Source organism: Aythya marila (genome assembly GCF_965140915.1).
Source record: "Aythya marila genome assembly, chromosome: 2".
Lineage (NCBI taxonomy): Eukaryota > Metazoa > Chordata > Aves > Anseriformes > Anatidae > Aythya > Aythya marila.
In genome coordinates, this window is record NC_139043.1 from 95,267,891 (window position 1) to 95,280,572 (window position 12,682).

The 12,682-nt window shown below is 35.6% G+C and overlaps 1 protein-coding gene across 1 annotated transcript in view; it reads left to right on the plus strand.

Moving 5' to 3' along the window:
• The window catches only part of GABBR2 (gamma-aminobutyric acid type B receptor subunit 2), a gene marked incomplete at both ends in the record, with an annotated part of 496,416 nt that overhangs the window by 301,486 nt on the left and 182,248 nt on the right, over positions 1-12,682 (plus strand). The window contains one exon of the mRNA XM_082753404.1: positions 424-484. Coding sequence (XP_082609530.1) covers positions 424-484 — 61 coding nt within the window. The remainder of the gene's footprint in view (positions 1-423; positions 485-12,682) is intronic.

Sequence of the window (12,682 nt, forward strand, 5' to 3'; positions counted from 1 at the left end):
ACACCACAAAAGCTTCTGGTATCTATAATCATTGATACAGGTAGATTAAATAGCCATTTGGAGAACCATACAATGAATGAAATATAGAACCATTTCTGGAATGACTCTTAATAACTTTCATATCCTAGATAAAAACAGTCATCTGGGATTCAGCAAGTTGTTGGCTTTATTGTATTTCCATTTTCACTCTCGAACTGTGGGTGATGACACTGATCAACTTTCTAAGGCCATTTAAAGTATGTGGAAGAAATCTTTAAGGAGATGTTAACTGAGTTATTTCAGTCTTGGCTGAATCTACTATTTTCAGTGTTTAAACCTTACTTGGGTACTTTAATAGTAAATGGAAAATAACTGCAGTTCTAATGAAACTATATTATGAGAGATTTATAAAACTTTTAAAAGTTATTTATTTATTTTATTTAGGGTCAAGTTGTTTTCAGAAATGGAGAGAGGATGGGAACCATCAAGTTTACACAGTTCCAAGGTAGGTTACAAACAATTTTATTTTCATTACATTATTTTACATTACATTTTCATTATTTTTATTTCATTACAATTATGTATGCAGTTTCAAACTTATGTATTGATGGTATTTGTTTCATGTTTTAATGAAACATATTTTTTAATAAAACATTTTTTTAATTAAATAAAAAAAACATTTTTTTAATAAAAAAATATGTGCAGTTACTTTTAAAAGAAAGTGCTTGGAAGATGCAGCAAGGTACTTAGAAAAAAAAATTACCTGTTTTATTACCTGTTTAAAGTACTGTGTTTTGTACACATAGTGGTCTGAGATATTTCCAAGTATTTTCCTTTCAGAAAATCCACATACACATAGAAACTGTAGATCTATAGCAGCAGACAACAGCTGTCGGAAAGACTGATCCACTTAGTACCTAGTCCTTAGTACAGTCATTTCTGGAAATTGAATCTGAAGAGGGTCTTGGAGAGGTTTTGTTGTTGTTGTTGTTGTTTGTTTGTTTTTTCTCTTAAGCTCTTTCAAGTTAGCATTTGTGCTCTCTGAAGGCTTGCTTTTGATGTTCAGCAACTGGTTGCCAAAAGTTCTTTCTGGAGGCAGAGCTTCAGCATGTAAAGGATGCAAACTGCCAACCTCATCCCTTAGAGGCAACAGTCTCCTGCAATGTGACTCACCAAGACTGCTCCATCCCCTCAGCCCAAGCTCATTCTGAAGGAAATGGTCTCAGCAGCAGAGACCACAGATGGAGCCCCACCTTGCAGATACTAGGATTTGTCAAGGGTTGTTTGCAGCCAGGACAAGGTGCTTGCTTGATAAAGTTTTCTGCTGAAATGGTAATTCACAGAAGACACGTCATAGTTGTTTCTACAGCTCATAGAACATAATTATTGTTTTTATTCCTAGTCTGAGACTGAGATAAAGCTGGAAATAATTACATATTTGTGGTCTTGTGAGAGCAGTAGTGAGAAATGGAGATGGCAAATCCTTCTCAGGCAGTGCACAAGAAAGAGGCTCACTCTTTCCGTTTAGGAGATCACTTTAAACATAATCTTGCTGACCAATTTCAAAGGCTCATCCTTTGAGCAGAAATTGTCTGCTGTATGGGCATTATTATTAATGAACAGCAATGTACTTGAGGGGATTTGTTACTCATTCTAATTTACAAAAGCAATCTTAAGGATTGTTCTTGTCTTCACATCTACAACTGATGCTATTAACTGATGTTCCCTGAAGCATTTCTACCCACTAAAATTTTGCAGACGCCATCTCATGATAATATAATTTAGAAATCACTGCTCAACACTGATGATAAATATTTATTGCTTCCTCTGCTTCTCTCCTTCCTCCCATTTTTTCATAATAGTAATATTTACAGCAACATGAAAGAATCATGAGTAAATATTACAAGAGGATTTTACAAAAGGTGTTTATTCCTCAGAAGTCTGAAGGAGGCCCTGTGCATTCTGCCAAAGGCAGCTGCACCCTGCTAGAGCATCCAAGTGAGGAGGAAGTTTGGCACATTCCCTCTGTGTATTAATGATGTGATAGGGGATCATGGGGAGGTGAGACATGCATCTTCTGAACTAATCGTGAGGAACAACTGAAGACCTGGATAGCTAATTTTAGACAGACTTCTATTGCCAGCCTTTGAAATCTGAGTTTCTTTATAATGTTTTCCAGTTTTGCAACAGATGCTATTTAGCACCAATGGCTTTACGATCAGTTGAAGTACTGTTGGGTCAATAAGAACAGAGGAGACAGCTGCCCATTTTATAATTCCTTGCCATTACATAATGGCTGTTTCAGAACTGCTTCAGGCCCATACTCAGGATTTTGATCATCAACCAAATGTTTCCCATCAACCTACAGGAAAAAAGCCTACTTGTTTTCATTGTAACCCACGCATCCTATGGAGAAATGCAGAAGAAGGGCTGGATTATCTCTCACACAAGCAATAGTCCATCAACACATCTGAATTCTGTTTTAAATTTTGTTGTCACTAAAATTTGGGAAATGAAAACAATGTAAAAAAATATGAGAAATTGGAATAAGGAATGATATTCACAATAAGAAACAAACAATAGGGAAAAAACACTTTTCTTTTTTTTTAACTAGAAATGATATTCCAGCTATTAACAGATTATTATTTTTTTTAAATTTTCTTTTCCTCTTTCATTGTTACAGTTTTAATACATGGCTATTATACCTATGGCATAGTTGTAGAAAATACCTGTAGAAATTGTAATTTTTAAAAAAGAATCTATAAAACATTGGTAGGAAAGCTTTCCAAAACATTCACATTAACTTTTAATAAATCTTGGACTATTGGAGCAGATCCAAATAATGGAAAGAAGCTAATTAAATCCAGTATTTAAATTGGTAAATGGGCTTTTCCTTTGCAATTATAGCTGTTAGGTGCTATCAGGCTTGAGATAGATATATATCTAATTCATTAACATTTTTTTTATGAACTGTGATACAAATCATCATGATTTCTAGGAAAAGAAAAGACAACATCAAAGATGTCTTTTTTTAATTATTATTTTTTATGAGATTAGTGTTAACGGTGTATAACATATATTAAATGCATTAGTAGCTTATTATCCAAATGTAACTGGGAATCATCAGTATCAGTGTTCTGTACTTCCACAGTCATTTCTTCATCTGCAATGGTTTATAGTTTTATTAATGGCTTGAATTAAAACACACAATTATCACCAATAAATCAATGCAGAAAAATAAAACAAGTAAGTAGGTAATCATATACGAGAAGTAGGATTTCTTGGCCAGAAACTCTATTCCTCATTTGCCAGAGCAGAAAAACAACTCAGTTTGTGATGGACTCAGGAGCTTCAATTTCTGTTTCCTGCAGTATTGGACAGACAGTGCCTGACAACTCTAACAAGAGCTTAAAAGGCAGAATGGTACAAAACTGAGAAGGACAGGCAGTGAGCAAGACATTTTTCCCAGGGTCAAAGGGCAGTGCTCAAACTGAAATGATTTGATGTTTCCCTGGAAAAAGAAAGCCTCCATGTTGCAAGCTGCTTGACAAACTGTTGAAAAGAGAAAGTTGTCCAGGTGTCCTTAACACAAAATCTTTGCTGGAAACCTTTGTGTTAATGAGATTATGTGCAAACATTTTGGCTTTGGAAAAGTAGACAATGACATCTGCCAGAGGCAAGGGAAAACAGCCATGAGGGTTCAGAGGGTAACTGCGGTACACTGTAATGAGATTTTGAATAGCTGCCTTAATTTTGGAGGTAGACGTAATTTTTCCAAAACTCATGCTAGTCATTTCCCTTTTTTCAGCTTCTGTTAGTTTTGCAAGTGTTCAAACAGATGGTGCCAGGGATAGTTGTGACCAAACTACTTACTGCTGTATAGATTGTGAATATCACTCAGGAATGATTTAGTATTCAGCAGAGAACACAAAGCACATGTAACAGCATTTTGTTCTCCTACCTTACTGACAAATAAAGATCAGTCTGCCAGTCTAGATCAAATATCCATGTAATTTTTGAAAGTTGGCATCTTTCTGAATGAAGCAATTTTTCCACTGATGCCATTAAAGGACTATTGTCGTTGTCAAACATGTAGTTGGAGTAGATGGGCCAAAATCTTTTGGCTTGTGGAAGCTGAAAGAGGATCCTGGCAATTGTAAGCTCGTAGAGGATCCTGGCAACTGTTATGTGCATATCAGGAGACAGGGAAGGAAGCTGCAAAACTGGGACTGAAGATTGCAGTGATACAGGAAGCTGCAAGGACAGATACATACCCATTCTTCAGAGTGCTTCACTGTGGTAGATCATTGCTGATTCATCTGACTGGAGCCTAAAAAGCACCTTGCTTTCAGACATTTTCCTATTGACTTTGGTCCTAAGACTTTGGTGCTAGAATAGATTGGAAAGGAAAAGTAAAGCTGAATAAAAAAGTAAAAGAGTAAAAATATACTAAAAAAGCAAAGCTGAATTGAAAACAGACAGCATTGAAATGTATATAAATCGTGGTTCTTGTAGGTAGGAGGAAACATTTGGGGTACTTCATATTGAGAAAACTTGAAGACAGAAGGATGGTTACCTGCTGTGTGCTTTTGGGAAGAAAAGGTCAAAGAATTCAAGAGTTTCAACTCAAAAGCCAGGCAGTAGTCTAAGAAGTAGGCTATGTTTTTAAGACCATTGGTTTTCTTAGAAAAGCCATTACTGATTTTCTACAGTAAAAGCCGTAGGTTATTCTTTATTCAACAGATACAAATAAACAAATGTCTATTTTGTATTTAAGAACAAGGTACATGAGATTCCAGGATTGCTTTCATGGAGTCTGTGTTCATCTACTCACCTCTGACTTGTCTGGTGTCCACAACCATTTCAATGAAGGAAACATTAGCAATTCTCCAGAATCACCTACAGATACAACACCTTGTTCTCCAGGGGTATCAATTCAATTCTGGAAAAGTTTTCTTCTATTATTTTAAATACAATTCAGCAAACTACTTTGGGTTCCTGCTCTCATAAGAATTCATATAAATAATGAGACTAACTGCCTTTCAATATTTTTTATATTTATGGTATACTGTCTAATATATATCCTGCAGAACCAGTTTGTGGATTTTCGTTCTATGAATAATGTTGAAAGAATATAATCCAACAGACACAAAATATTCCGTTAAAATTCTGAAAAATCAAGTTTGAGATGTATCATGTCAAATATACAGAGTCTGTGGTGGTAAATATCCAGAATCAGTGGGTTCAGATTTCTCTATCTCAGCAGCATATGTACAAAATGAGAATAAAATGCTTAACAATGGCTGTGTCACACTCCTTCCCTCCTCTCCCTCCCCCTTTCACCCTGAGATTAAGGATCACCTTTGAATAGTCAGATATGAATTTTGGGGAAAAGTAAATAAAGGAATACAGAATTTTGTTTGCTGATCAGAATGCGAATAGTGAAATTTAAAGACTCACTAGTTTCATGTAACAATAAGGACGTAAAACAATTTGAGTTTTGTTTATTCTGGGTAGTAAATACAGCTGGATCCTTATGGAAAAGATAACTCTATCCTTAAAGAATCATTTTGCATGCAAAAAAGGAATAAATTAAGGAAATGCGAAAATTTGCTTCTGACATCCTTACCGGAGTGCTTTACTTGCAATCAAAAAACTTCGTTTGGTGAACTAAATCTTAGGAGTACCTAAGAAATGGAGTATCAACTCCACTGTATCTGCATATCAGAAGCAGTGTAGTTAGATTGTGGCCATTCATGTCTTCCTGACTACTAATTTTTTATATTAGTGATCAGTACATCCTGTTGAAGACCAATAAACAGTTACAGAATGAGCAGTAGCAATTTTCTAACAAACCACATGCAAATGCATAGACGGTAACTTTTTTTCAGCTCCAAGGCCATTAGTTGTGACAACATGAAAACTTTTAATAGGTCCCTTCTAATTGAAATCCTTCTTAAAAAATAGTTTTCAACATACTGTCAAATGTTTCAATACCAGTTCATCCTGGTAGAACTGTGGTATACAAAGCCACACTGGTGCTCTCTTGTCTTAAATCTGGTCATTTAGCAGGATGATTCAAAAATTTTAGGCATTGTGCTTCAGTCACACTGCCTCTGTGCAATACCACTTCGCTCTTTTGCTGCCAGTGACACTTAAACAATTTAGGAGAGTACTGTCTATGTGTAGCTACAGGGTGTTCACAAAACTGAGTCTCATTTTCATGAAAAGAATAGCCTCCTAAAATGGAGAGATATAGCAAGGAGAGTCCTGAAAGGATGTGCCTTAAATCTGGAGTCACTGAATGTTGTCTTCACTGGTTAGGAAGATGAACTACAATGTGTAGTTATCAAATGCACAGTGGTCCCTGGGACAGCCAGCAAGCTCCAGGGGAACTAGACAAGCATTCAAAAACTTATTAACAAATTGAAGAAATAATCATGGAAAAAAAAAAAAAAAAAAAAAAAGAAAAGAAAAGAAAAGAAATCTGTTTATTTATTATAAAATCTGTTTATTTGACCAGGTCAAGTGCCTGGTGCTACATTGGGAATAATACGCTGGGTAAATAAAAAATGGGGAACACTCACCAGGCCATAGTTATATGTAAGAGGAGGCAGGGGTTACGGTGGGCCACAGGCTGAATATGAATAAGCAAAACAACATAGAAGAAAAATAAAAATTTTGTTTTTGGGATGTATAAATAATAGCATACTTCTACTGTAGCCAGTGCCAAAAGTCTACAGCTAACTACTGTGTCCAGGGATGACTCAAGAAAAATGTATAAAGATGACAGGATTAAAAACATACCTCATCAGAAAAAGCAAAATATCTAGGTTGCATAAAGAGGAGACATGATGGTCAAAACATATGACAGTTCTGCTAAAAATAGAAAAAATTGTCTTGTCGTCTCATCGTCTGGCTGAGAAGCAAGGGATTTAAATAGTATCAGTAGATATTTAAGCCACATATTAGGAAAGACTTTCTAATGAGAAGGATATTTAAACTCCGAAGGGATCATAATATTGCTACCATTGAAACCTTTGAAGAACAAGTTGAACAGACCTCTAAAGTGTCATAGGTGTTTTCATTGTACCATGACTTTTTATACATCTTGACTCCCCTGCTAGAAATACTGTATATAATTTTGAGCTATTGCTCATCTGCAGTGTATGCTATGTGATTCTGACACACAATTTACAAATACCCATCTATTTACTAATACCTGTCTACTACTGATACCAGTTGTTGTATTTCTTTGAATAGTTTCTAGTAAAAGACAGGATAAACATGAAACTGTAGACTGTTTAGGTGATTTGTGAGGAGAAAACAGACTTGGTTCCTCTTCTAGCATCTGTATTATGTTTTGTTTTGTTTAGATCTACTGTATTATTTGAATATAAATTTCTCAAGTAATCTTTGGGGCCAGGGCTGGAGAAGAGGTGAGGATCCCTCATCCAACTGAGAATCATAACTGTAATAGTTAATATAGCACTAGGCCTTCTGTCCCTCTGTTTTCTGGTCCACCAGTCCTGAATTTTTTGCTGCAATATTTTTAGCAGGACAAAAAGTGAGAGTCAATGTACAGACAAATGGATAGCCCATAGACATGAATAGAAAGAGGTAAACATTTCAGTCCTCTCATGCAGAACATGAATTAAACATGGGATTTCCCAAGCATGATGACTCTTCTAACCATTTATTTAAATAGCTACTAGGGAAGGGAAGTGCTGTGTCTCCTCTTCTGCTGAAGCATTTAAAGAAGTGACTTTCAGTCAGTTCTTGAAAGATGTTTTTCCCCCAACATGCACATACTTAAAAAAAAAAAAAAAAAAAAAAAAAAGGACACTGATAATTAAGTAATCTATCATAAGAGACCATTTACTCTCTGAAAACCCTAAATAGAAAACGTAACTTTTCCCATGTCTGTACAATAAGGTGTGGAATTTGAAGTGTAGATATTTTGGTGGTTCAATTGCCTAATGCTGTAGTACTTGATTCTCTGTTTGGAGAATTAATTGTATGTCTGGTTCATGAAGCATTACAATATTGGGTCAGATGACAAGCTCTGTCTAGGTCAGTATCCACTTGACGGTGCCCAGGAGAGAAGGGTATTGTGTATGTCAGCTATGGGCATACGCACAAAAGCAGGCGTATATAGAATAATTGTTTCTCAGTTATAACCTCCCAGTTTCCAAAGGCCAGCATCTTCATCACTTTTTGAATTGGAGGCTGTCTTCGGACTATCTGGTTTAATGCTTCTTCATGGATTTATCCTCTACCAATTTGTCGTATCTTGCATTAATATGTTTATAAGTTTGGCCTTCAACACATCCAGTTGCAATGAGCTTCACAAAAATAATTATGCATGGAATGATTAAAGCTCTTCCATCTGTTTGTTTGTTTGTTTCAAACCATCTATCTCACGATTCATTGGGCATACCCTGTTCTTGTTGTGTGAGAAGTGGTGAATAATTGTGCATTATTCACTTTTTTCTATACCATTCATGTTTTACAGATCTTTCTCATCAATAACTCTTGTTTAGAAAGGAAAGCTTTTGCCATTCACTTATTTTTTCCTTATACATGTATAAAAGCTGTTCTATAATTCTAATAATCCCATACCTCTTCTGATACTCTTATACCGTTTTTGTGATTGCATAATGAAAGCCACATATAACATTAAAATATCCATTACTATACATCAAACCACAGAGTAACCTTTTCATTTTATTTTTAACTATTTTTCCAATATTCTGTCCTACCACATTCAACCTCTCCTTGCCTCTTTGGCCACCAGTGAGCACAGCTGTGATATTTTTAAAGACCCAGACACAGTAAGCCTAGGGTCTCATCCTGGGTGCTATTCACTTGTTGCTTATCAGTACCAACCACTTTGTACATATACCTGCCATTATTTTTCTCTTATATGTTGCTTTGTATCTTACTAGCACTGAACTTCATCTGTCGTTTTGTTGTCAGCACTGCCACACCTTTGTAACATTCCTCTGTTGGATGACAACATAAAAGATACTGTTTCTAGCTGTTTTTTTATCTGTTCTATGATTTTTTGGATACATTTCCTGTTAATTTTCTCTTTTTCTTCCCTAAATACTATCAGAAATATTTTTTCCCCTGTTCTAGTTGTTCCTCTTGTAACCTGTTCTTTCGGAATAATTTATTTATTTATTTGTTTACTTATTTTAATTTTTATATGTAAACATGGAATATTATCTTGAGATTCAGGTATCCAAATTCTGCAGGAGAACTGTCAAACTGGAGAAAAGACAGATAAGAGCTACAGAAATTGTTTGGGGTCTTAGGGCAAAAAGAAAGATTAAAGGGATTAAGTGTGTGGAGTTGCCAGAGTCACCTTGTTTGAAACAAATCATATTCCATGGATATAAATTCCAGGGCCAGAGAGGATATACAGGAAGGATATGCCAATACTGCAGCCACTGGTTGTCACAGCAGCTTATTTTGTTTTATTTGAGCTCGCTTTTAAACTAGGAAGCTTGGGTGCTGCTGTCAGTGCAGCAACAACAATATGGCTATGAACTGGAAATATACCAACGAGCAAAACAAGCAACTTGGTAGCATTTGGGAATAGAGCTCTGTGAGACCACAGCTTTGCAGCCATCAGCATTTGTGTGAAGAAGTTTTAGAGTAGCTGAGTACTCTGTAACCCAAAGTTGTAGTAAGCAGCACAGAATAGTTAGAAAGAATTGGTTTAACTCTTTGCCCTCAGGCAAGAGAAGAAGGCCTGTGTGAGAAGCAGGAGAGACCTATTTATCTGTGTGTATGTGTGCCTGTACAAGGTTTTATGGAGCAGTTCATCCCCCGAGAGATGATTGGGACTGTGCAAGTAATTATTATTGTGACAAGTACGGGCATTATAGAAATAGCTGTAGTTTTCATAGGATTCCACATCAGTTCATCTGGTATACTCTGAGGTACAAACAGTTTCATAGGAACTGATGGGTCTCTGTCCCTGTTTTGTACAAAAGTGTCTCAGGCACTTTCTTAAATAACAGTGAAAAAGACTACATTTCAAAGCCATCAGCAAAGAAAAAAAAAGGCTGGAAAACAACAGAAAATAATTTTACAATAATTTATCTCTACAAAAGTTTGACATATCCAGTTCCAAAAAGTTACCAGAAATTATCAAACTGTAAAGAAACAGCAGATGAGAAAGACCTGAAAGAATTGTCAAATGTCTCCTGCAGAGCTCTCCTATTTGTACTGTAACTTAAACTTTTTTTTTTTCTTTTCTTTTCTTTTCTTTTCTTTTCTTTTCTTTTCTTTTCTTTTCTTTTCTTTTCTTTTCTTTTCTTTTCTTTTCTTTTCTTTTCTTTTTTCTTTTCTCTTCTCTTCTCTTCTCTTCTCTTCTCTTCTCTTCTCTTCTCTTCTCTTCTCTTCTCTTCTCTTCTCTTCTCTTCTCTTCTCTTCTCTTCTCTTCTCTTCTCTTCTCTTCTCTTCTCTTCTCTTCTCTTCTCTTCTCTTCTCTTCTCTTCTCTTCTCTTCTCTTCTCTTCTTTTCTTTTCTATCAGTATTCAGACTCCTAACCTCTCTCCTGTTGGCATCTTGGAGAGGTTCACTTTTTCTGAAAGCAGTTGTAATAAAATTTCTTCAGGGGATAAAAAGAGCCAGAAGATTTCTGAGAAATCCATCAGACTCTGGTATATAATGCGGGAAAATCCTTCATTTGATATAATTAATAGAGAATGTGGTCTGTTGCAATGACACCATCAATGACACCATACCTGTAGTTCAAATATTCCCCATGAATACTAACCCATGAGATAGAACAACTTTAATTATTAATGAATAGAAGGAAAGAAAAGAAAATTTATCTGGGTCACTAGAAGTGCATAGATTTATTATTTGACATTATAGCATCTGAACAAACAAAAGCAAAACATTATTTAATAATAAATCACCCCAGCATGTAAAGATTTGTGCAGTTGTAGGATAGACATACTGAGATAAGTTTATAACATCTGACAGGTTCTCTGACTTAATGGAATTTTATAACAAAGAATTTTTGACAAAAATTTCTTTTAGAGAGCTAGTTCTGGGATTGTAGGCAATATTATCATAGTGCTAGGAGAAAACAAAATCACTGTGAGAGTTAAACCTATTACAGATAAAGAAGATGAACAAGAAACACTTTAAAAAACAGTGAAGATGGGTTTGTTCTCTGTGTAGGTGATCAAAAACAGTTGTGAATCATACAGAAGTCATACAGACATTGATACCAAAACATTGACAGCACAGGAACACTATTAATCCAGATATCAGCTTTGTATAAAGGGTGTGGAAAGATTAAATTCCATTTAAAATTTACTAGTCCCCCTTTCTGCAAACTAATCATTCTTCATTTTTGTTCTGTCAGGTACTAATGTGTGTATGTACTAATTCAGTTCCAAATATAGATGGTCATGCAGTCATTGTATTGGCCCCTTGTCCTCTAAGCTGAAATTTCTTGTTTCTGGAAAAACAATCTGTTTCCATACATCATCACTGCAGTCTAGTAGAGGAATTAAAGACTGATTCTGTAAACATGGTACTATAAAATGAGCATATGTAAACAACAGATTTAGGAGGAGACAAACTTCTCTACCCTTTTGTTTCTAAATGTCCAACTTTAAATAATACTCTGCAACAGGATAGGTGTCATTTTCTGAGTTGAATTAAAATGGTTACTTAAAATGGTTATATTAAATTTGTTTTACTTCCCTGATAGGCATCTCTTTATTCAGTGAATTTTGCTGACTTGTTTGAACAGAAATTTATCACACATACACCCTTTCAAAAGAAACTAAGTGGGGATGCCAGTTCAGGAAATATTAGCTTTCAATTCCTTTATTCCCAGTGGCAGTATAGACCCTTTGTCGTCACTGTAAGCTCACAGAGTAAGCTTATTTTCCAAATTCCCCCTTGCAGACTCTGGGAGTCAAAAAAAGCATAGACATTTAGGATTTAGGAAAAACATCCTAAAAAAAAGCCTACCATGGACTCAAACTCCCCCTTGTCCCCAGAGAGGAAGAGGCTGAGTCATAGTTATCTTACTCTTGAGTTATTGATTCAGAAATTGAAACCAAAAGGAGAACATGAGTGTGGGTTGTTAAGAAAAATATTTTCTTACAATTCCAGCCATCTTGGTATTTTTTATCTTCAGCTGGAGTGCATATATTTCCTTAAATGACTACGGCAGGCGGTGGATGAGTTCTTTGTAAGTAAACTAATTCATTAGATATATCTAGCACATCAGCCTTTAAAAAACTGATTTCACCACAGAAAATTTAACAGTCAGTTTGTTAAACTACTGCCAGAATAAAAAATATATCAAATTAATGCCATGTACGTAACAAACAGGGTCAGGCGGGAATAGGGAACCGTGATTTAGAGCTAAATGCTACTTTATATGATCCCTGACTACTGACACAAAGCTGTTTGTTACCTCACTATCTCACCAGCATAGTCCTTTCTGCTTTCTTTAATGTCCATACAATGGACACATTTCCTCCTTAAGCTGCTTTCTGCACATCGAATTCAGGCCATGTTTCTCCTTGGAAGACCGTATGCAATCTTTGATGGTTAATCCCTTGTGTAGGAATGTATATGTATAGTAAACATTTTCCTTGTATTGTACCAGATACGGCACTTGTCTGGTCCCAGTAGGGGTGCTCAGAACCCCCCCTTG